We start from the raw sequence: 26,559 nt of genomic DNA, 5'->3' as shown, positions 1-26,559 counted from the left end.
AACACAAAGGAAAGAGATTACAAGGTGTTTGAGTGTTCATCTATTATAAAGAATTTACAAGATAGTGGAAATCTCAAGTAGGTGACTTGAGGACTAGACGTAGGCAAGGGTTGGCCGAACTAGTATAAAATTGAGTTTGCAATTTCTCTTCCCTATCCTTTTACTTGTTTACTTGATGATTGTTAAGTTAATATCTTAAAGAGATAAACATTTTGTATATACACTTTCAACTTAAAATCATTCTAAGTATTTTTTGTTCATGGTAAGAGATATTAAAAAATAATAGAAGAAAATTTTGAATAACTTAATTCACCCCCCCCCCCCGCCCCACTCTTAAGTTATCTGAGGTCACTTGTCTAACATAACTTTTTTATGGATAGACGTAGCCACGAAGGCCTTTACAAAACTAAAGAAGGTAATGAATTCTACCCCCTATTTTACATTTACCAAATGTTGACTTGCCCTTTGAGGTAGAAACTGACGTTTCTTCTCTTATAATTGGTGTTGTACTCTCCCAAAATTTCCACCCCATTGCCTTTTCTAGCAAAAAACTTTGTCCAAAGATGTAATCCTCCTCATGTTGTAAATGCATTGAATCTTGAATGTCATGCATCATATGAATATGTGTTTTTATGATGAGTATGATGCAAAATACACCACTAAGGAAGGCTCCCTTTGTAAAAACTTTGGGATTAGTCATTGGGGATAACTTGGTTTGGGAAGCCCTAGTCTCGTCCATTGTGTGTCTAGGACATATATTAAGCAATTTAGTTATCCCAATGAGACCCTAGTAATATATCCTTCTAGTGAGAGTCTTGTGATGACTTGACCCAGTATGTGCTCATAGACTATTCAACCTTTAGGTAAAGAAAAGTGTTTTACTAGCATCACTTGCATATATTTAGGAGAGTTTTGTCATTACATGAGCCTTGCATACCCTATATGTTTAATATATGATATCATGTGGTGTGATTTATAATGTGATTGAATTATTATCATTTTCATTGTTATTGTTATAAATTGAATATTACTACTAATTATATGAATGTTGTATATTATGTTGTTATATGAGTGTGGCTACCCGACCTTATTATTTTGGAGAATAATTAGGTATGCCTAAGATCCAATATATCATGTAATCAAATTATCTTATTTGATAAAGTCCTTGATTAAAATTATAGACTTGTTATCATGATAGAGATTATGACAATGAGAAAACAAGAGTCTTTTATTATTTTAATCTAAATTGTTCTTAGTGATAAGGTTGTTGTAAATAGGTTAACAATAATCTAGATAGACCAATATATGTGTAAATGTCTTTATTGGATAAAGATTAATATATCTCTTTTAGTAATTGCATATATAGATGATGCATATGTGAGTATGATCATTTGAACTAACTCAATTGAGAATTTCTAATGGTTTATATTACCTTAGATTGTGAATAGAAAATTCTTAAGAAGAAATTAAATAGGTTTCTTTAACCTGAGATTATCATAGTAACTAATAAGTTGTTTATTATATTTTAATTCTAGACACCTAATGTCTTGGGGTACTAGTTGAATAGAAATTGGAAATGATTAAATACTTGTAGAATTAATGGTTAATCAAGAATGAATCTATCAACTCTAGGTAATAAGTTTTAGCTCTAAAACAAAATTATATCCTGGCCAGGAATATTAATGAAAAAAGAAATGAGTTTCTTAAGTCATTTATGGTATGTTAACTTAGTATAGTTTGATAGAAATACCATTCTGTAGAGTTAACTCAAAGCTATATATGATGGAAGAAAAATATTTTATTATTTTTTTATTTGTTCTTAAAAGTTAAATATTACTTCATGCTATCTAGGTGTTAAGGAGTATTGTTAGATGCCTACCTTGATTAATATATTAATTTTATTAATATATTACTAGTTTAGTATTGAACCTATGGGATCACGCACAAATGAGTATTCTAATCTTTGTTATAAATTATTTTAGTATTTGATTATTAAATTAGAGAATTTAATTATATCATACAAATAAATAAATAATTTTACTTGTGGAATATTATTATATTTGTTTTGCTAGCATCGAAAATATAAATGATATAAATAAAATTATTTGAAATGCTTGAAGATATAATGGAATGATCCACATTTGAAAAGGGAAAGAATTGGAAGATTAAATGTTTTTATTTAAATTGTTTAAATTGAAAATTTGGTTGAAGATTTGAGAAGATTTTGTTGAAATTGGTCTTCAAAACATCTAAAAAAAATAGCTACATGCATATCAAAATAAAAACCACCTACTAATTGGTAATGATTTTGTTTTTATTTTGAGAGAAGTTGGTTTTACCCACTTTCTATAAGAAAGGCATGGATTTTATGGGAAAAAACAAAAAAAAAGCTCTCAGAAAAAAGTTTAAAAGCATTTTATCTTATATTTCTCTATCTCGAGAATCAAATTCTTTTGCTTCCACTAATCAAGATTGTTAACAGCAAAGTTTAGTCTAAGTGTGAATACACATAGAGTTTTCACATTATTGAAATTTTATTTATTTATTTTTGGTTTAAAACCTCATCAATAGGTACATTTCTAAAACTTTATCTTTGTATAATATAATTTCTATGCAAAATTGATCTTGTTTTATTCCACATGTATGTGTTATGAACATTATTTATCCTTTATATTCTACAGTAGTAGCCAAAATGAGATATGTTCTCAGTTCTCACTCCTTTTATTTTCGTGTGTTTGTTTTCTATATGTGTTTGCAGGAGAGTTCCTTTTTGGAAGAGTTTAGTTGATGGAAGGGAAAGTTTTAATACATGTGACATCAAGGTTATTAGGAATATGTCTCTATGTTTTCTGCACTAGGAATTTTAGTTTAGTTCTTCAAACTTGTTTTGTAATTTTTGTAATAGTTTAGGCTTTCCTTTCCATTTGTTTGAATGTTTGAATTTGAAAATATGATACCTTTTACCTTTATTTGGAATTATTCAACACAATATTATTTTTTTTCAAAAAAAATTATTTTATAGTCTTATGCATGAGAGGTAGAGGGTGTCACATTATTAAGAGGACTCTCTTTCACATATGGATCCACCTGCCAACTCCAACTCCATCATACTCGCAGAGTTAGTCATCTAATTAAAGCAATGACTTTGATACCACTTGTTGTAAATCGGGAGTTTTCACACACATATATATCTTCATATTGGTAAGATATTGCTCGCTTTGAGCCTAAGTCCTCATGTTTTTGCTTTTTGGACATCACCTAAAAAGCCTTTAACTAATGAAGATAATTAATTGCATGTATATAAACTTATGTCCATTCTCTTGTTTGGGTATTTGGAAAATGTGAACTTGTCATAGATCCTACAAATATTGCCAAGAGATATTTACAATGTTACTTCATCGTTGACTTGTATGTACTTTAACTGATCAAACTTTTTTTCTTTATTAGTTGACAATTCAAAGCAAGACTTAATAATTTGTAATTAAATTCTTTAGAATTCACATATGATTATTTTTGTTGATTCAAGGAAATCAAACTTGTTATTATAGGGAGTTTACAATATTTATACACCTTGTTTAACCAATTGAGTTAGACTTTTTTGATATGATATGAAACTTACTATGTTATATTCCACTTTGATTAACAATCTAAGTTGTTAAACTAAGCATTTTTTATGCATTTTATTTTTGTAGCTTGTGATTTTTTTTTAATTTTATTTTCCTTATTTAAACCATAAATCATTTTGCCTCACCATAGAAAACAAGCTAGCAAGTTTTACTATTACATTGAGAACAATATGCGATGCCATTTATCTTATCCATATAAGCTTTCAATTCCCCACTGCTTACATTGCACCGTCATCTTGAGTATTTGTATGAGGTGAACTTGTCATAGATCCCACAAAGATTTCCAAGAGATATTTATAATGTTACTTCATTGTTGACTTTATTTTTGTGCTACACATGCCACATGTTTGAAAAAGAACCTTTCAGTAAGAGTAATATCTTGCATTGCTAATATTCATGAAAGTAGCCTAAACAATTGTTAATGGCTACTAAATTTCACCTATAATGTCAACGATGATAATTATGATTTAATTTATATTTGGAATGTTTTTATGCAAATAAGGTTCAATTGTCTTCATGTTTATTGCACATTGTAGTGTGGAAATATCTCAATATAACAAGAAGTGTAGTGGTATAATGAAAGCGCGGGTGTTACTTACTCTATTTCAACTCAAATCAATCAACTAGTTTGTGACTTAGGAAAGTCACTGTATGAAATTTCTATTTCCAACTTTCTTTGACATAAATAAGACAATTGTATATACTTTTAAAATAAATGCTTTGGAAAAAAAAGAGATGGTTAAATACATTATTGAATCACATTCATGGGTTCGCTGTACATGTGGAAAAATATTCTATTTGCCAAAGATGAAATTGTCAATGCTTATAAGATTTTTAATGTAGTTTTACAGCACTACATCAACACAACTACTAACACCATTTTTCTCTGCTTCTCTTCTATTTGAAATGGCATGAGCTGTAGTTTAGGGGTTGATTCACTTAACATATGAGCTTTGACACGTTTAAGGGAAGGGTCAAAGACAAACCATCACCATGCTTTAACATGATATAACATTAAGAGTTTCTTATCACTAAATGGAGGAATACTTTTAACACATTTTTACAAACTTTAAATCTTGGAATTATCATGTAATTGGACAAACCTACCTTTAATCAATGTCAATCCATCTTAAGGAAATGAGGATCAAAACACGTGACTCTGAGCAACAAATGCATCATTTCTTGAGTGAGATATTATGACCAATACGAAATTTCCCAAAACCAGACTTCATCAGTCTTAGTCTTGAGGAAGATTGATCCTCCTCCTCTTTCTATGAAAAATTGTAACATCTATTGTATCATTCAGTACAACACTATTTGCACTTGCAAAACAGATTCGTCAGCTCATATCACTATCAATGTTAGCTTATATGGTGTCACAATTTTGGTTTGGGTGACCTACAACATGATTCTAGGTTTGTGGAATTTCTATAGATATTGAATTTAGATATAACATGTATTTTCACATTTTTTTAATATGTTTGCAAGCTTGCTTGTGATAATTGTAATGTGTGCAAATATGTAATTTTTATAAATTTCAAAATACTTTTTGGGACAAATTTCAAAATGTTTACCAACAAGCATAAAATTGATAGAGTATGTCAAAGCTTTTATCAAGAGATCCTACACATTTTTTATATTATGCAACTATTATAATTTTTAAACTATACAATTGTGTTTCGAAAAGTACTTTTCAAAAGTGTATTATTTTACATGATTTAGGAAAATTCTATCTAGGACAATAAATTTAGTATTTTGAAAAGTACTTTATGAAAATATGTTAAAAACATAATTTTAGAAAATACTTTTTGAAACACCCACTATTTCGAAAAGTACTTTCTAGAATATTAAAATTATTTGAAACACTACATTTAATTTTGTATTTTCTAGATATGTAAATGAAGAAAGTGCTCGAAAAAAAAATGCACATTTAACTTGACATCTTCGACGATATTGAAGAAGTTACATGCACCTATAACATTGTCAAAAATTAGTTCTATATTTTAAGTACATGTGAAAACTAAAAGAGAAAAGTAAAAAAGTAATAATTAAAAAATTTAAATTATCTACTGAAATATGTGGAGTAGAAAAAAGACAAGAGAGTGCATGTAAAAATTGAAAGAAAGAATGAGAAAAATATGTGAAAAATAAGAAAAAAAATGTTAAATTGAAAATTGAAAATATAAAATTAAAAATTTAAAAATAAAAAGATTAAAATTATTTTTAAAAAATAAAGAAATTTAATAATTAAAAAATGATATATATATATATATATATATATATATATATATATATATATATATATATATATATATATATCATAAGCAAAATTACAATGATGACAAGAAAGGAAGCAACCTAAGCCAATAATTTAAAGCCCATTCCCACCAAAAAACCATTTGATCCAACTCACACACACACACTCTCTCTCTCTCTCGATCATTCTCTCTCTGCTCTCGATTTCCGTCGCCAAGACACGATGTCGGGGCAAACGCAGCGTCTGAACGTGGTCCCCACGGTGACGATGCTGGGAGTGGTGAAGGCGCGTCTGGTGGGCGCCACGCGCGGCCACGCGCTCCTGAAGAAGAAGAGCGACGCGCTGACGGTGCAGTTCCGGCAGATCCTGAAGAAGATCGTGTCCACGAAGGAGTCCATGGGCGACATAATGAAAACGTCGTCGTTCGCGCTCACGGAGGCCAAGTACGTGGCCGGCGACAGCATCAAGCACGTGGTCCTCGAGAACGTGCGCGAGGCCTCGCTCCGCGTCCGCTCCCGCCAGGAGAACGTCGCCGGCGTCAAGCTCCCCAAGTTCGAGCACGCCGCCGACGCCGACGCCGCCAGGAGCGACCTCACCGGCCTCGCCCGCGGCGGCCAGCAGGTGCAGCAGTGCCGCGCCGCCTACGTCAGGGCCATCGAGGTCCTCGTGGAACTCGCCTCGCTCCAGACCTCGTTTCTCACGCTCGACGAGGCCATCAAGACCACCAATCGCAGGGTTAACGCGCTCGAGAACGTGGTGAAGCCGCGCCTCGAGAATACCATTAGTTACATCAAGGGCGAATTGGATGAGTTGGAGAGGGAGGATTTCTTCAGGCTCAAGAAGATTCAGGGCTATAAGAAGAGGGAGATTCAGAAGCAGATGCAGTTGCAGTTGCAGTTGCAGATGCGGTCCTCCTCCGATGCGCCTTTGAACAAAGGGGTTTCTTTCGATTCTTCTCGCAATTTGTTGGCTGTGGCGGACAAAGACGACGATATTATTTTCTGAATTCTTGGTGAGTGAGACTTGTTTACTTTTGTTTAGGTCACAGTTTACTGTATCATTAATAAAGGTGATTAGTATATGTTTATTTGTTTATTGAGAATGTCAAATTTTTTTATGGATTCTTTGAAGTTGTTGTGAAGTATCAAGTATATTGCATCTGAATAGAACGTGTAGTTATTGTTGTTTTAGCTTAGCAGTTGCATTTCACTTATATTATGTGATGTTTTTACTTTTGGCTTGGGATGAACGATAGGTTTAAAGATATGGTCTTTAGGATAAGCAAAAACCTATTGATGCTGTGATTGAAGAAAACAGAAAACAACTAATAGATGGTCTAAAGGATGGGAAATGAGGTTTGTTAACAACGTACTACCCGTATATAACTCATTTCTGTTGATCAATCACTTCATTGTTCACATACAAATTATTTATCACTCTACCCTATATAAGTTTAACAGTTATCACATGCACACAGAGATGCATCCAAGTATTTTATTCTTTTCTTTCCAAATTCTATTTTAATCAGAGAACCCATCACAGGAATATCAATGTTGCTCTTTAATCAGCCACACAAAGCAATGATAAAAAAATATCAACTGCTAGTTTGATATTATCCACAATATAATTGATAACTTCTTTCAAAGTAACCTTTCTTTTTTCCTTCAAGTTCCGTAGCTCCACCACTGGATACCCACCGCTTGCATTGTATTCGTTTATTTCCTTCAAGGCTTCAACAACAACTGAATGTATCTCATCTCCCCATTCCTGCTTGAGGCTTTGTAACTTGTCATCTTCCTCTTCTATAATATTCTGTATAATGCAACATCATTATGTGTTTCAGTATTATGCTACTCTGCTACAATTATTAGTGATATAAGCCAAATCAGGAGGTGAAAGAGCATAACACAGGATCTTTTACGTATGCCAAGCCAAGTTCGTAACTTAACTACAAATTATATAATTAATTAATTACTAATTAAAACCATTTTCTTGGGACAAGAAAGCATATAGAACAAATTTCTTCAATGTGTGAACAGAGCATTTCAAGTAACCACGTCAACTAATCATTAAAAGACGGAACTCCGTTATGAACACAGGAAGCATGTCATGGTGGCACAAACCTCTACTTTATATCATCTGTGATCACTTTAAATGGATGCCAAGCTGAATTCTTCACGTTCTCCTGCCACAAAGAGCAAAGCTCAACACCCTTGGTCTCAGCTTCTCCAGAAGGAAATCTTTTCTAGCAGATATTCACAAAATTCTTATTTCCAACAGAAAGGTAGAGTGGATATTCTTGTAAACATGTTCACAGCTTAGCTTGACTAGATGCAGGAACAGAAGCGGTTGTTTGTTTTGTTAGAGTGGTTAACTTCAAGAATCAATGAAGAGAAAGGTAATTAAAGATTTAGGGGAGGGAATAGTCCCCAATCCAACGCAGGGGAAAGCCTCCAGGCTCAAAAATAACACGGAAGAACTTACATCTACCTCTCCCTGACCTGCTAGATGCAAGACTGTCTTGCTTCAACCAACCACTTGGGGTCATATATAGAGGATTTCCTAACATGAACCCATTTATTTTTTTATACCAAGATATAGCTTGGATTTTCTTAAAATACACCCAAGGTGTAAGCTGCTACATTACTCCTTCTGAAACTAAGTGTGTATGTTAGAAAATGGATACTTCCTTATTTTCTATTGAGTATTTAGCAAGATATAACTAGGATTTTCTTAAATTGTGCCGTAGCTTGCTAAAATACTCAAAAAACAAGTGGGTGTAAATTGACAAATCTCTATACAGTATACAAGATCATACTTTTATTGATTCTTTACGAGCTTCCTGTAGTTCATCATTACTCTGGCGCTCCTTCACAATGAGGGTATGATTCATGGCCTCCATATTTTCCAAATTATCTACTTTTTCTTGCAGTTCATCATTCATTTCTTTAATCTTATTCTGCACAGCTGCATCATCTTCATCTCCAAGATGCTTCATAACTTGCAGTTTCCCTCTTAACTCTTCAATTTCCATTTCCAACATCTGTTTGGTGTCTAACTGTTTTTTCAACTGAATTATCTTGTCATAGGCCTCCTGTTTCTCTCTTTGGAAATTTTGAAATTCACATCAATTGGAGGCATTCATGATTTATAAGAATTAAGTAATAATTAACATAAGCTTTTCATCATCAAGATGCTAAAAATACTAAATAAAAGCAAACTTTTTATTCCACAACAAGCTTTAAGGCATTTTGATCAGCTATCTCCTTGTCCTTTGAAGCCAACAGGAGTGATTCATTCTTCAAATCTTTCTAGAAAGACGGAGATTATATAAAAATCCTGTGAAGCACATCATAAGCGCTTATGTTTTCAAACTCTAGGCACCTTAACACAATGATGGATGGAACCTATAGTAACCCAGAAAGATCAACGTAATAAATAGGCTAAAAACCTAATTTGGTCCCTTATAATAATTGTTTGTTTCAATTTAGTCTCACTTTTATTTTTTGTCTTAATTTGGTCCCTAATAAATTAAATTGTTACAATGTCGGATTTCCGTCTAAATTATTTAGACGGAATTAACTGTTGGCCACGTGGATGTCACGTGGAAACTACGTAGATGTCCTATGGAAGCTACGTAGATGCCATGTGGATGTCAAATTTTTTCATGCATCTGGAACCAGAGCGGCCTGTTCTGAAACCGGAATGGCCCGTTCTGGTTGCATTCATAGCGTGTAAATTTTGCATCTGGAACGGTCTGTTCTAGATGCATTATTTAAGATCAACGCGTGTAGCAAAACGGACCGTTCTGAAACCAGAACGGACCGTTTTGGCTTCCAAAACGGACCGTTCTGAATTCAGAATGGGCCGTTCCAGAACGCCAACCAACATAGTGCACCAGTGTGGTTAAAAATCGAAAACAAACTGTTTACACATACACAATTTTTTTTATCTAAAAAATAAAAATTATATTCTAATATATATATATATATATATATATATATATATTTAAATTATCGTATGTATAAAATATAAATTTTGAGGAGTTATTTATTTATCTGATATTTGTCAAACTTTTGTACTTTCTATTTATTGTTAATGTTGATAAAAAAATATTTTAAATTGTAAAAATTTATATAACATATTAAAAACATCTTTATATGATAAATAAATTAAACTTAATTTTTATAAGATTTAACATATTTATTTATATGTTTTTATTAGTGTTAAATTACTATTAAGTAGGTTTTTAAGATTGTTATGTAACCAAACATTTTAAAAAATATTTATGACAGATAAATATATAATATTTATAACATGTATTTTTAACAAAAATTAGGTTTAAATCTGTTAAATTATAATATAACATAATCTGAACTAGTTTATTTTCATCCTTAATTATAATTGTAGATATAAAAACTTGTAAAAAATAACTATAATATATATTTATACTTTTAAAAATTATATGTAAAATTTTTAATATTACAAATATATGAATAAGTATTCTCTTCACGATCTAAAATTTCTGGACAAAAGTTTGACATCCACGTGGTATCTACGTAGTTTTCACGTGACATCCACGTAGCATCCACGTGACCAACAGTTAACTTCGTCTAAATAATTTGGATGAAAGTCCGACATTGCAACAATTTAATTTATTAGGGACCAAATTGAGACAAAAAATAAAAGTGAGACTAAATTGAAACAAACAATTATCATAAGGGACCAAATTAGGTTTTTAGCCTAATAAATAATAGTTAAAATGAAAATATATTTCATGCCAAAAATTATTATATATATTACCTTTCTTCTTCAAGCTTCTATCTCTCTTGATCAGTTAGTACCTCACGTTTGTTTAGATCTCTACTCCAGGAATCAAGCTTATGCCTTTCTCTCTCCAATTCACTACTCAATTTTTCTTGTTCATCCAAGATCCTCCCCACCTCATTTCGAGCTCTACGCTGCATATTCCTTGATTCTGACAGAGAAGTGAAACAATTACGAAGTATTATCAACTACAAGGATTTTTGTTTCCTTCTGCATTCATAATTGCCCACGAATGTATCTCACAATAGTGGAACGTATATGGCCACATTTAAAAAATATGGATTATATAAGCAAGAAGGCAAAATCAGATACAACAATTTCATGAGTTAGGTTTGTCACAATACTATTTCTTAGGGGTGAGCAACGGGTGGGTTTGGTTGGGTTCGGGTGAAAAATGTCCAACCCGTTGTAAACCGACTTTGAAAAAATGTGACCCATATCCGACCGACTGAGCTTTCGATTTGAGGCGGTTCGGGTTGAAACGGATTCGGATTTAAGCGGGTGGGTATAATCGGGTTTGAATTTTTTTGTAGACCAATTTATCTTGACGAAGATGAAGCTTAAAACGATAAAAAATATTTTTAAAATAGTGTATAAAAATAGAATGAAGGTGACAATAGATAGTGTAAATAGATTCGTAGTTGAAACATTTACAAACTAAAGAAGGAAAAATAAAAGATAACAAAATTCATAGTTGTTACATGGAAAAGAAATATAAAGTTAGATTACAAAACCATAAGAAATCACAGTCACACAAAATGTACTCAAAATGGAGATAAGAAGATGGAAAAGAAAGACAAAGAAAAAAGCAAAAAGATAACTCTAAAAATGGACTAGTGTGTTGAGAAGTTGAATGAGGAAGGAGAAGATAAAATAAATATCTAAGTTATGAGAAAAAAGAAAAAAATAAGTTACAAATTGATGGCTATATTATACTTAAAATAAAGACTTTTAAATTTGGACCATTGTTGTTTAGTTATACAAAAATAATAAAAATTTAAACTTATCTCATTTTCGGTTGGGTTCGGTTTTTAGCGGGTTTAAAAATTCAAAACCGAACCCGCCCAATATAACCCGTATAAAATCAAAATTTTAACCCGATTTACCCATAAGACCCGCCCGAACCCACCCAAAAACAATATTTTTTTTCGGGTTTTTCGGGTTCGGTTCGGGTGTCGGTTTAATGCTCACCCCTACTATTTCTGCTTCGAGATTCTTCTTCAACAATATCTGAAACTGTTCTCAACCTTCCGTTGTTGGGGAGGTATTTCCCTATTGGTCCTCCACAATTATAATCTTCTTCCCGCGCTATCCATCCATAAATGTTTGAGCCAACCTCCCTTGAATTCCAATCCTTTTTATCATGACATGCATTTTCAAATGACTTCTCAAATTCACTTACATTCAGAGAAGATAACTATTGTAACATTTTGAGTTTAACTCACAAGTTTTTTTCTATTTTCATTATTTGTCCTTATGATAACAGATAACTATTTGACTTATTTAATACAAGCATTAAATGTGTTTCACCAAATGATATATCTTATCTGATCAAGAATTCTACTAATCAACTTTCCATGTCAAATAGAGTTTGTAGAAACAATGTCAATATAGTGTAGTTGTAGTAGTGACTTTATCTACTTTTCTCCGTGATTTCAAGGATCTTAGTCTTGGCGCCAAATCTAATTTTTCTCTTTAATAAATTTGTGAGTTTTGAATATGGCTTTCTAATTTGAGCTGTTAAGGAATAAAACTTTCAAAATAAACTTTGTCATTAGTCTCAATAAATAATAAACATTTAATGTATATGAGACAAACTATATGTTTCATTTGATTTACATTTTCTTACAAACAATCTATGTCTTATACTTTGTTTGATAATCTGTTTTCACAAATATTTTTTCTTGTAAAAATGTTTCATTTGTTAACATTAAAACTTCAAAATTTAAGGAATCCAAGATCTTCTTTTGACATAACATATATTTTAAATAATGATTGACATATAGTAATGCATCATTGTTACCCAAACAATGAAATAATCATTGATTCAATTTTAACCTTCTACAACCAAATTTGCCATAAAATAAGTTGTTCATTCAACCATATGCTTTGACCAAATACGAGACATAATGTTGTCATGCATCCTTGTTTGATTTGATCATTTATTTCACAATACCTAAGTAGATGTTCAATCACAAATAGACGCAATATCTCATATTAGTTCATTCCATAGAATGACTTTCAAGAATACATAATTACATAGCTTCATAAAACTCTAGGTCCTTTCTTCTCTTATATATCTTGGTAACTTTTCTACTTACTTTAGGTTGCTCTCACCCTTTCTTGGATCAAGTTAACTTTTACAATGATATGGTGCAACACTTGAAATCTTAACACAAGATTCTTATCAGGCTCTAATCAACATAAGGGTATCCTATGTAATAAGAGAGGAGATTGATTATAAACTATCATTGACATAAACTTCTAAGTGATAGAGACATTTTGACATATCGGGACATATTAGAAAAACTTGAGCAATGCCATGAAATGTGTATATATTCTTATAAAATAACTAGGCTATAATCTAAAAAAATAAATAAAAATTCTTGTTACATCCTCACAATTAATCATTGTTTTAAAATTGAATCGATCATTGAACCGACCTAGACACTGTTTTAAGGTTCAATGGTTCAATCATGATCAAATCAATATTAATAATTTAATAGTTATTATTATTATTATTATTATTATCATCAATATAAAATTAATATTAAATAAATATAATATTATAATTTTATAATACTAAAAATTAAAATAAAATATTTATAGGTCCTTAAATTTTGGTGTATATGTAAATTTCTAAACTATATAATATAATATTTCAATTTAATTTTTAATAAATATAACAATATCAATTAATAATAAGTTTAAGTATCAAATTAATATAATATAAACTATAAAAAAATAAAGATGTTAAAAATTACAAATTAACATAAATTATTAAATCAACTTTATGAAATAAGTATTAAAATAATTTATTTTAATTATAATTTTTATTAAATATTATTTTTAATAAAAATATTTTAAATTAAATTTGAAAAATTTTAAAAATAGTTAGAATGGTTTGATATTTTTTTGTAACACTCCGATTTTTCATACTTTATATTAATTACATTTTATAAATTATTTTAATATTAATGTATATATTTTGGAATTTTTATATTATTTAATTAAATATATGAACTCTATTTTATTTACGAGACATGATTTGTAATTATTATTTTAATTAGTGATGCATGATGTATTTTATAAAATGTACTTTATTGATAAATATGCTTATGTTATTTGATTAAAGGGAAAAAGTGTATTTTAATTATATTATATTAATTATTTTATAAGAAGGGGAAAGAAGGACGTGATAGTCATTTGTTTATTACTATTATTAATCTTATTATTACTAGTGGAGTCGAGGTACTTCGTGCTTCTATATGTATTTTATCTTAGAATTTAAAATAATTCATCTATTAAATTTAAAATTAGTTATTTTTTTGTGATATATATATATAAGTTAATCACCTATACACTGTCAGTGTAAAAATTTTTTACACTGGCAACCAATTAGATCTTTTAATTGTGCCATGTCACTGGTAAAATACAGTGACATGACACAATTAAAAGATATAATTGGTTGCCAGTACAAAAAAAGTTTACACTAACAATGTATAGGTGATTAAGTCTATATATATTTATTTATTTATTATAGAAACTAGCAGGGTCGAGGCACTTCGTGCGTCTATATGTATATCTTAAAATTTAAAATAATTCATCTATAAAATTTAAAATTGGTTGGTTTTTTGTGTTATATATATATATATATATATATATATATATATATATATATTATAGTAATTATTAACATAATTTCATGGTAAAAATGATTAAAATTGAGAAAATATAAAATTTATTATTTTTAAGTTTAATTTTAATTTGTTTAAATGAGTAAACATAGTTTAGATTAAAAAAATGACTAAACTTAATCATTTATTGTAGATTTTTTAAAAAATTTATTTTGTAAAAAACTCAAAAGAAATCCAATTTCCAAGTAATAAATAAAAATAACTGTAACATAGTTTTTAAAATTTTTGAATAAACTTATTTGATTATAAGTTTTAAAATTAATTTTTGTAATTTTAAAACTATTAAAAATTAAATAAAATTCAACTTTCAAAATGAGGCATAATTTAAATTTGATTTTTTAATAAGTTGAGAAAAATTAAATTCATTGTAAAAATAATGGAAAAAAAATAAAAATCATTGTAAAAAAGGACTAAACTTACAATTACATAACTTAGTTAAACAAATGACTAAACTTAATAATTTAATGTAGATTTTAAAGAAAATTTGTTGAAAAGAACTCAAAATAAATCAAATTTTCAAATAATAAATAAAAATAACTTTGATTTATTTTAAAAATGTTGATTAAACTTATTTGATTATAAATTTTAAAACAAATTTTTTAAAATTTAAATCTATTGATAATAAAATAAAATTTAAAATTTAAAATTAGGCATATATTAAATTTGAATTTTTAATAAAATATAATTATATATTTAAATTTTTAAATCTATTAAGATAGTAAGTTTAAATATGATTTTTTTTTAATTTTAAAGGGGAAAAATGAATTCGGAAAATAGAGATATTTTAAATTTGAATTTTTAAAAAGTTGAGTAAAGTTAAATTCATTGTAAAAATAATACACAAAAAATTTATTGGAAAAAAAAGACTAAACTTGATAAATACATCGAGTTTATTAATTACGTAAATGTATGTAATTAATTTAATTATAAAAAATTAATAATATTATTTAATGACACATATTATGATTTTTTAAATAAAATTAAAGGAAAGTTTTGAAATTTAACGTGAATCATGAAGATATTTTCAAGGGTGGCTTTTATTTAAAATCCTTCTTAAATGTGAAATAAATAATAGAAAATATCAATGGAAGAAAAAGCAGAGAAAAGAATGGAAGAATTACTTTAGTAGAAGTAAAGAGTGTTGGATCTTAATCGTATGGCAAAATGTTGATGCTCCAAATGCAAACAAAGCATTAAAAACAACCAGAAAACCAAAATCAAAACGAAATTATTGTCATTTATTAAAAAAAAAGCATTTTAATAGATTGATTTATTCTTATTGAATAATAGCATCCTGATTTAAGAAAACTGTCTCAAACCTTTATTTGATACATATTTCCATGGTTAAGTTATTCAAAGTGAAAGCAATGCCATTTGTACTAAAAGTACAACCACCCTTTGTTCTTTGCAATGCAATATCATTAAGTTGTCAAAGGACAAATACCTATCAGTTATTCTAAACTTTATCCAATTAAGTGAAGCCGATTTGACAGTTGAAATGAAACAATTTGCGGGGAAAGATGCGATGTGAATACTCCAGACCCAAACATTCATTCAAAAACTCCAATAAACCTATAACAAATTTGAACTATGAGAAAACCTCAACATGGAGCAATTTTTCAAAGTGAACGAAACAACGAAATCTAATATACATAAGCCCAAAGGCACAAAAATAAAACAAAACAAAATCACTCTAAATCGCATCTAAACCTTTATAAGTCGCACTATTAACTATGTATCGTTTACGTTTTTAGTTACATTTAAAACAAAATAATCAACAGGAGAGGAAGGGATAACTATGTTACTATACAATCTGCAACAATCAAAATCAAAGGAAACCAAGAATGAAGGGGATGTATATAATGGAAAGTAAAATAGAGGAAGTGAGAGAGGATATACTGTAAAATGGAGAATAGATTATGCATCGATGTGAAGTTGGTTTAATAAAAAAGAGAGGAAGTAAGAAAGACGGAATTATGAGAGTGGAAATAATGAGTGTAGTTACTTAAAAGGTTATTTGGTAAGGAATAAAAGATTCCAAAAATATAGAGATGACGGTTACTTGTATTCAGATGGCGGTTACTTGTATTCAGATGGCAGTTATTAAGTGTAAAAAGATCATGGTAAAAGTGGACACCAAATGACGATTATGAATATTTGTATCCCTTTTATATAATGTTATAGCTTATTATTTTAAGATGGGAGTTATTAGGAGTTAAGAGAAGTTACCTTATGTTTCATGTCTTCTGACTTCTTTCTTACTCATTTCTTTCTACGCTCTAAAGATCAAGGAGAATTCAGAGAAGAGGAACAACCAGATTCTGCCCGTGTTTCAACTTCTGCTCATCAAGGTAAAGGGGAGTGAGGAACTTTGCTCAGGGTGTAGAAATATCTATTAGGTAGCAGAATTGGCCCTCAATCCCTTGTCTGATGCATGCTCATATGAACATGCAAATTCTGAATGTTTTCTATTTTGGCGTTTGATGTTTTTTATGTGTTCCTTGTTGGATGCTATGCATGAATATGTAATTAATTTCAAAAGTTGGTATGTTTTGATGTGGATTAAAGTGCTATGTGGGTTTTTATGGGGAGTCCTATGAGAAACAATTAGGGATATGATCATTTGACAAAAATTGAAGTGTTTAATGTGAAATTGAGTTTGAATTTGTGTTCTAGAAGTTATTTGAAGCAATTGTATCGATTGGATTGCATGAATATGTGTTTTAATGTTAAAATCGCATGATTGCGAAGTCTGGTACTGTAGGTTCGTGTTGATGGCGTCGAATGCGGTTCTATGTGCTGGGCGCAAATTTATGGGTTAGGCTAGGAAAGTTGAGTCAGACTTAGGAAAGTTGATTCGGGCTCAGGAAAGTTGAGTTGGGCTTAGGAAAGTTGAGTCAGACTTAGGAAAATTGCGTCAGGCGTAGGAAAGTTACGTCAGGCGTAGGAAAGTCACGTCGAACATGTGTGAAGCTACATCGGGCAAATTTCTATGCTTTAGGTACGACATTAAATTCATCGAGCGCACCGGGCGTGTTGCTTCGCTTTAATTTGGTGTGACATTTAATTCATCGAGCATGAGTTGGGGCACGCCGAACGTGACCCCTACTGATGTCTACATGTTTTCTTGTGTGTTTGGAGGTACGAATTGGATGTGAACTGTCTTGTACTGATTTGATATGAATTATGTTTTCTTATGAATATTATGATGAAGTGAATCCTTATGTACGTGACCATATGAATATGACTATGAGAAATGTGAAATGTGAATAAGTGACATGATATGATATGACAAGTGAAATATTGAGTTCATGGATTTGTGAATATGTGGCATGCATCATATGCATTTATGTGACGGGGTATGATATGAAGTACACCGTTAGGAAAGGCCCTTCAGGTGAAATATCTCGGAGGAGTCCTAGGAGATAACACGATTTGGAAGACCCAATTTTGCCCGTTTGTGTTCATGGGACGTATCTTGCACAACTTTGCTATCCTGACAAGACCCTAGCAGTACATCTTTCTAGTCGAGAGTGCACGATCGAGCCTGCATGTACTCCTAGACTACTCTAGGTATGTTGCTTCGGCAACATACCAAGTGATATGTGATTGTGAGACATGTGACTGACATCACATGCATGCATTTAAGAGTCGAGTTCATGACATCATTGCATGAAAAGTGATTGTATATGTGTTGTTGTTATGTATGATTTGTACTTGTACCTTGTTTTATGATTATTATGTGTGTTCTTTAACATTTATTTATGCATCTGAACCTGAGTGAGATATTTTTCACTCCTTTATTTTTTTGTGTATGTTTTAAATTGTGTTGCAGGTGATCATCAACATGAGGATATTGGTGATGAACCTTAAGCTTCCAAATTGGGCGTGTACTGATAGGATACGTGACATCGAGACATAGATAAGACTAGTTTAGAACTTTATTGTCTTTTAATTACTTTTGGAAAACCTTAGTTTCATTTCCTTTGTAATTTCTACAATTGAATCATGACTATGTTATGAATGTGAATCATCTACTTTTATGTTATATGAAACATTGTTTTAATTAAGAAAGTTTTGTCTATCTAGGATTTATATGATATATTTATTATCTATTTATGTTGGGATAGAAGATGTCACATTTTTTTTTACTAGTTTTAATGATTTTGACTAGTTTTATTGGTTCAATGCAACATGATTTTTTGGACTAACCGAACTGATGATGAAGGATCGATTTTTGGTCGAATAGTTCGATCAATCAATTTAGTTTCATTTTCAAATCAATGCAATTAACACCAAAATAATATTTACTCTTTTGTACCAAGTACTTTTTAATTTGTGCTAAATTATTTAATAAAATTTCATTTACCTAATAAAGTAAGAAATTTCATAATTGGTCAACAATCTTTATTTGTTTTTTTTTTTTTTGAGAAAAAGTCTAGCTTAAGTGTTTGAACATGATTCATGAGTTATAAATTTATTGATACCGAATTTGTGATTTTGATAAATAAATAAAAAATATATATACGGTTTTCAAAGTTAGGTATGAAATTGTCAATTTAAAACTAAAAATTACTTATATTTTCAGAAGACTTGTGTGTTTGAATGTTTGAGTCATATAAAATTGCTCACAGCGTACAAAATTAAAATAGTTAAATAAGATTAATGTCTTTTTCTACCCAAGAAAATACTAAGGGTAATGAGCATTACAAGCTAGCTGGCTAGCTACTTTTCTACAGCCCTCGAATCTACATCGGTTGGAAGACGAAATATAATCGATCTAGATATTCTACATTTGCTGTATCTTTTCTGTCGTACGTTAAAGGACAAAATGTACTTGTACTACTTTTCAATCAAAATAATAAAATAAAATAAAAACTCAATAATTCAAGGCGACTTTTGTATCATGTTTTGTTGATGAAAGAAAATTTGAAAGAAGAAAATAGAATACAAGAAAGTGAAAGGAAAGGAAAAATTAAGTGGTTTTTATAACTATTTAATAGAAAATAAAGTAAAATAAAAAGAATAGTTTAAATTTATCGATTGAGTAGGACATAGAAGAAAAAGAAAATATATATTTATAAAATAACAACAATATCCTTAAATAATAATCAAGTATAATAAAAATAACATAAACTTAATTATGTTTTTAATTTCTCTAATATTATAATTATGTAATTTTTGTCTTTTGAATTTTAATTAAACAATTTTAGTCCTTCAATACTTAGAGATTAAAATTATTTAATTAATATTTAAGAGATTAAAATTGCATAATTACTATACTTCATAGACAAAAATAGAAGATATTAAGCATAAAAAATAATAATAAAAAAGATTAAAGACTAAAGTTTAATTAAAAAATAGTAATAAATTTTATAAAATGATGTCATCAATTAAAATAAAATAAAACAAAATTTAATAATATAAATTAATTTAAGAACATTTTATATCTTTTAATTTAGTTTAACAATCTCTCTTGATATTGTCAGATTCAATCAAGTCACCTCTCACAAATAAAAATTAGTCTTGATTGTCAACTCTAAAATATTGCGTAGATTATGTCCATAGAAAAAAAATCTCTCTCGTTCTTTTTAAATTGGAAGAAAAAATTTAGTATGAAACTAGTTAATTTTTTCTTTCCTTCCTTATTTACATAAAAATCAAACAAAAGAAAACTTATTCTTTCGTTTTCTTTCTCTTTTTATTTTCATCCCATCCAAAAAGAGCATTAATGCACGGACCAGTAAAAAAAAAGTTAATTTTAATTAAAAAAAACATACTGATAACATGAACACATAAATTTTGGTTATTTTTTTTAAATATATTTTCGTTGTGAAGTAGATATTGATTTTATCTTTATCAATAATTAATTTTTAGTCAGATAATGACTAGTTAGTATATAAGTTTTTTCAATAATATTGTTTATCACATTTATCATTCCCCTTTTAATCTATTTATCTTTTTTTTTTCATTCTATCTTTCTTTCTCTTTATGAATAAGGTATTATATATATATATATATATATATATATATATATATATATATATATATGAGAAATGATCTGTTTATTCTAGGAATAAGTCTATCTAGATTTATTCTGTTCAGTAACTCATGTTCTACATCAAATTTTAATAATCCAACCGTTAAATTTAAAATTTTTAATACATAAATCAGGTCTACAAATTTGATACTTCACTTCATTAATTCAAATTGACAGATAATTATAAAATTATTTTATAAATTATTTTTGAATTAACGGAATAAAATATCAAATAATTTTTAAATTTTTAAAAGATTTACAAATTTGATTTATACAGTAAGAGTTTTAAATTTAATGGTTGGATATTAAAATTGAATATAAAATATGAATTACTGAATAAAATAAATATAAATAAGCTTATTCTAGACATAAACAGATCCATCCTCTAAAATTTAGAAACAAGGTAAATTTAATATATATCATCATATCGTGTTATAGTCGAAATTTACTTATAGTATAGAACTTTATAATAACATTAAATAAATTTATTTGTTAAAAATATCAAATCATTTCGAAAGTTAATAAATTTCTGTAAAATAATCTATTTATTGGACCGAGTAAAATGATTTCCAATTTAATTAAGACAGCCAAGTAATATTTTATAGATTGCAGAACTTTCAACTAGCTAGGTAAATTTGAAATGATCAAATCAAAGTACATCTGCTGTACCAAAAGAAATTGACTGTACCAATAAAAAATCAAATTCAAAGTACACCTATTCGGTGTTAACGTGGTGAAATAAACTATATAAAGGGGCTATTACCTTGGCCAATAGCATAACCAATATCACTAGAAGTTGGGAGAAAATGGGGTCTCTAATGGCCTCCTTTTCTACTCTCACTCTTGTATTGGCAATAGTCTCTCTTAGCTTGCCATCTCAAACCTCAGCAGACAAATATGACTATTCATCTCCACCACCAGAGAAGCCTTACTATTACCACTCTCCACCACTCCCACCCACTAAGAAACCTTACTATTACCACTCTCCACCACCCCCACATAAGAAGCCCTACAAGTACCCTTCACCTCCACCACCAGTCTACAAATACAAGTCCCCACCACCACCAGTTTACAAATACAAGTCTCCACCACCACCCCATAAGAAACCCTACAAATACCCATCACCACCACCACCAGTTTACAAGTACAAGTCACCACCCCCACCCTACAAGTACCCTTCTCCTCCACCACCCCATAAGAAGCCTTATAAATACCCATCTCCACCACCCCCAGTTTACAAATACAAGTCACCCCCACCTCCATACAAGTACCCTTCTCCTCCACCACCACCTAAGAAACCATACAAGTATCCATCTCCCCCTCCACCTCACTATGTCTATGCATCACCACCTCCCCCTCATCACTACTAGATAGTGACTTAGTATATGGTAAGCCCCATATAAAATTTAAGCTTAAGTATGTTTTAATTTTCTTAACTTTAGAGTAAATTTATTATTAATTTCTTAAATTTAAAATTAAATTTTGATTTTTTTAATTTAAAAAATATCTTATTTTAATTTATCAAAGTCACTAATGACATAATCGACACAATAGATTAAAACAATTATATAATTTCAATAGAATTTAGTATGAACTTTATACTAATTAATTTAAGTAAATTGTGTGCAACATATTTTCAAATAAGTGAGTTTTCTTTGCAAATTTACTAATAATATTTGAGTTGAGTGATTAAATAAGATTTTTTTTCTATAAAATTTCATAGGCTAAAAATTAATTTTAAATTTAAAAAATAAAATCAAATTAATCTCATTTTTCAAAGATTATATGTATACCTAAAGTTTATATTTTCCATGTTATTTCAATCAAGGTTTTAATTACAATTACGTAAACTTTTAGAATTTTAATATTATAATCACATTTATAGTTAGATGTTATAATTGAAAATTTTAAATCCACCTAAAATTCATTTTACGAACAAAGTTCGAAACATTTTAATTTATTTATTTCAATTTTAATTATTTATAAATTCAAAATATCATTTTCACTCTTGTCCTTTTACACTTCCTTGTACATTTATTTTTTATTCAAGAAAAAAATGTTATATCTCTCTTTCATTTTTTTTTATGGAAATTTAAAAGATACAAATTCAAAGCGAGAATTGTATTATTAATATTTACTACTTAATCATTGGTCTGCTGAGAAAATTCTATAGCAATCCTCAATTTTACATTTATCTTACACTAATTTTTATTTTTCCGTCTCGTCATAATTATTAGTTTCTGAACATTCCTTTCTTGTCCCTCTTCCTTCCATATCAAAGTGTATAGCCTCACGGGTGCCAGAAATAAAAAATTCTTATTTTGTTGATTAAAAAACTCAATTATATGACACATAAGAATTAGTCAAAACACATGCGATGATTTGGGACCATGTGGTATCAATTATAATTTATCATACTGAATTGTGGTATCAATTAATTACATGTTATGATAATAACCTATGTCCTTTTCAGGATCTGAAGAACTTGTGCAAATAAAGGAGATGGATGGATGGAAGAACCACTATATATAGTTTATAAAGTGAAGAGTGGAATAATGCCTTTTGTGAAAGTAGTGTTAATTTGGTTTCACTTCATTGTTTTATTTTGTTAAATACTACATGTTCTAAGGCACTGTTTAGATGTGATTTGGTTAAGGGCTTACATTGGTTATTACATTGTACTCGTATTTATATGTAGTCCTGCTTGCATTGTGGTTTTCTGACTGCTGCTATGCAGAGGCTTGGTTTACGCCACTTATATAATAAATAAATACCTGATTTTTTCACTTTGAACTTTCCATTCAAATTTTCTATATATTTCGGTAATACCAAAAAAAATCAAGTTTCAGTGTTAGTATAAACCCATGTTAAATGTGTAGAAGAAGAACTTTGTTATCTTTAATAGTTTTATCTAACTGCGCACGAAACGCGAAGGTAAAAAAAACCGATGCATCTCTTCTTAATTTTATCATTATTTCTATATTAATAAATGAGGTAAGCATAATAAATTAATAATGTTTTTACGAAATGATCGTTATCAATATATTATTGACTTATTTACACATTATTCATCAATAATAATAATAATAATAATAATAATAATAATAATAATAATAATAATAATAATAATAATAATAATAATAAAGAATGAAAGAATATCTACATGAAAATTTTCGAGAATAACAAAAAGGACTACTCCTACAAAGTATTAAACTAAATTTTAGATCCTTGTTGGGATTGTATGTCGAGAGGAATTAATTAATTCATCATCTGAAAGAAGAAAGAAAACACACAGTAATCGTATAATCAACAAGAATATAACATTAAGTATTCTTGTTCTACTTAACAAACAAATTGTCATCTACAATAAACTTTACAAACAAATTGTCATCTATACAATCACGTAATAGAGTTTTCAATGCTACAAAAATATTACATATAATTGATATATAAAAAGTGTGATTATAAAAATTATTACATATAATAATTTATAAAAAGTGTCACTATAAATATAAAATATGCATGTATAAATTTATTTGATATATATTTACACAATATTAATGTTTATTTTCAATGAAATTTAACAATATATATTATGTGTTACAATAATTTATATCTATACTTTTTAACAATTTTGAAAATATATTTAGAACATATACCAATTTATATAAAAATATTTTTTAGTGACAATATTAGGTTATTATAAGGTATATCATTATAAGTATAAGGTCACTATTCATTGAAATCACTTAAAGCTTATCTTATAAGTTATATTCTTAAAACAATTTCAAATTTTCACTCTCCTCTCCACTCTCACTTTCGTGCAACCACTCCAAAAAAGGAGAAAAGTAATTTCTCTACACCTTCTCCATTCCTCCTTCTTCTCAAGAGCATTTATTCTTGTTCTATTCAAATATAAGGTAAACAACTAAGTTTTTAAGTTTCCTACTTCATCTTCCTTTGATTTTCATCTTCTTCTATTTCTCTTTGAACTTATCTTAAGGTTATTCTCTTTAGGGGAAATTGTATAGAAGTTTGTTTTCCTCATTTCATTTTAAGAAAAGTTTCCTTGAGGTAAGGAGAGTTGATCTCAACCATTGAAATCATATTTGAGGTAGTTTCTTTTGATCTTGAAGAATAAAATCTGAAGAAAAAAAATCGTGATTATCCTATTCTAGTCTGCATTTATCTATTGGTTATGTTCAATTTTTTGATGTCAAAAATGGATTTTTTGGATATGAAAACTTAGGATTGGTTTAAGGATCATTTAAAATGAAGTTTTCTATAAAAAAAATGATTAAAACAAGTTTTGAACACTTTATTTAATTATTCAGGTAGGAGGATGTCATATTTGTTCAACACCACCTCTTTGAAGCCTCATCATTTTCTCATGACCCAAAGATATGTGTTTCGGTTGTGCAAAACTCAATTGACTCTCCTCTTCTTGGATTTGGATATCATCAGGATTTCTGCATAAAACCTTCTGACGGGATTATTGTGTCATCATACCCTCACGCCCAACTATTTCTTTGCAGTGCATAAATGTTAATTCCCATATTTGCTGCAAATAAGAAAGGGCCACTCCCATCTTTCTACTTCTAATGTGGGCTTAGTGTTAGCATAGGCCCAATATTATGTGGACCAGGTATCTCAACATCTTTCTCACATGCTTGTTGATTATTAACGTTGTGTTTTATTGCCACAAAGTCATTTTCACCTCCCACACTTGATACATCGAGAGGAACATGTTGGTTCGCATTTAAATTAACTTTGCTCAATGCACCACATTCTTTATTCTTTTCATGACTTTATCAATTCCAAACTTATCAAAATCTTTCAACTTGTCGAACATAGTAATATCCTAAAGACGTCCAACCCAACTGGCCTGGAGCCATGAGTTATTCTCTTCTATCACTCTAATGTCTAGCCCTTGCCACAAATCCTTATCCTATTTCATCCTTTGTTTCCTTTGCTAGATTGTGGTTATACAACTTTGTCCACCCTTGATTGCTTGTACATATGTTTTCCTAGTATCTCCGTACACTTTTGCCATCTATTCACTCTATTTCACTTCAGAACTAGCTCCCACCTTATATTTTAGTATATTGTTCTTCCCCCGAGAACTTCACTCATTCCTCCTATATATTGGGGTATTCACGTACATTTTAATATCTCCTCTCTCTCTCTCTTTATATATATATATATATATATATATATCCTATCAAGTTGTTGCTCTAGTTCCTTCTCAATTGAACTCCTTTATACCTTACTATTATCTCCCTTGATAAGTGTACAAAATCGTATAAGTAGTTCAATGAAAGTATGAGTATCGTCTTCCAAGAAACTTGCGCAATACTTTACAAATTCACTTGTTATACCAACTAAGCTACCGAAAAACAATAAGAGTTTGATTTGCTGCAGTAAAAGGCTCAAAGCCCAATAAGAGTGATTTAGTAGCCTAGAACGGGTCGTTCCAAACTACTAAAATGGCCAAGAACCCTAGTTGCGAACGGGCCATTTTGGTTTAAGAACGGGTCGTTCCAAACATGGTCGTTGTAAGTTAAACTCAACCCCAGAACGGGCCATTCTGGTTTTTAAAACGGGCCATTCTAGATGAGAATTTTACACATGATGAAAGGGTCCAGAACGGGTCATTCCGAATTTGAAACGGGTCGTTCTGGCCACCTCTAACATCTATAAATAGAGCACTTTGACATTGTTTATGGACACACTCTCTGGAGATCAAGGAGAACCAAGAGAAGGAGATCAGCCTGATTCTGCTCTATAGCTTCATCTTCTGCTTATCCAGGTAAGGGGGAGTGAAAAACCTTGCTCTGGGTGTGGAAATGTATGTTGGGTAGTGGCATTGACCCCCAATCCTATATTTGTTAT

At 29.5% G+C, this 26,559-nt stretch overlaps 2 protein-coding genes and 1 pseudogene across 9 annotated transcripts; 2 read left to right on the top strand and 1 right to left on the bottom strand.

Annotated features, from left to right (window-relative positions):
* Positions 1 to 5,980: 5,980 nt before the first annotated feature.
* On the top strand, positions 5,981 to 18,481 carry LOC109808442 (V-type proton ATPase subunit D). 7 transcript variants are annotated; one of them, XR_014434846.1, is made up of 3 exons: positions 5,981 to 6,895; positions 7,727 to 7,818; positions 7,923 to 8,713. XR_014434846.1 is itself a non-coding variant. In XM_083077388.1 (2 exons), the coding sequence occupies exon 1, from the start codon at positions 6,106 to 6,108 to the stop codon at positions 6,886 to 6,888; it is 783 nt and encodes a 260-aa protein (XP_082933514.1). In that variant the 5' UTR covers positions 5,981 to 6,105; the 3' UTR covers positions 6,889 to 6,895; positions 18,463 to 18,481. The 7 variants fall into 7 exon arrangements, 6 of the variants coding, with proteins under 6 accessions (XP_082933514.1, XP_020227039.1, XP_020227036.1 ...); XM_083077388.1 differs by lacking the exons at positions 7,727 to 7,818; positions 7,923 to 8,713 and adding an exon at positions 18,463 to 18,481; XM_020371450.3 differs by lacking the exons at positions 7,727 to 7,818; positions 7,923 to 8,713 and adding an exon at positions 16,913 to 16,931.
* On the bottom strand, positions 7,444 to 16,868 carry LOC109807227 (factor of DNA methylation 2-like; annotated as a pseudogene). Its single transcript, XR_014431252.1, has 9 exons — positions 16,857 to 16,868; positions 11,902 to 12,127; positions 11,246 to 11,253; positions 10,687 to 10,898; positions 9,427 to 9,442; positions 9,109 to 9,182; positions 8,702 to 8,993; positions 8,003 to 8,128; positions 7,444 to 7,695 (listed from the first exon to the last, which is right to left on the bottom strand). The product of XR_014431252.1 is annotated as a factor of DNA methylation 2-like (transcript).
* A 2,953-nt stretch (positions 18,482 to 21,434) lies between the features above and the next one.
* Positions 21,435 to 23,453, top strand: LOC109809641 (uncharacterized). The gene is made up of 2 exons (XM_020373006.3): positions 21,435 to 22,055; positions 23,141 to 23,453. The coding sequence occupies exon 1, from the start codon at positions 21,474 to 21,476 to the stop codon at positions 22,035 to 22,037; it is 564 nt and encodes a 187-aa protein (XP_020228595.1). The 5' UTR covers positions 21,435 to 21,473; the 3' UTR covers positions 22,038 to 22,055; positions 23,141 to 23,453.
* Positions 23,454 to 26,559: the final 3,106 nt, after the last annotated feature.

Source organism: Cajanus cajan, chromosome 1 (genome assembly GCF_000230855.2).
Source record: "Cajanus cajan strain Asha chromosome 1, NIPB_CcT2T_4, whole genome shotgun sequence".
Classification (NCBI taxonomy): Eukaryota; Viridiplantae; Streptophyta; class Magnoliopsida; order Fabales; family Fabaceae; genus Cajanus; species Cajanus cajan.
The sequence above is the reverse complement of the archived record's forward strand: the minus strand, read 5'-3'. Positions and strand labels throughout refer to the sequence as shown.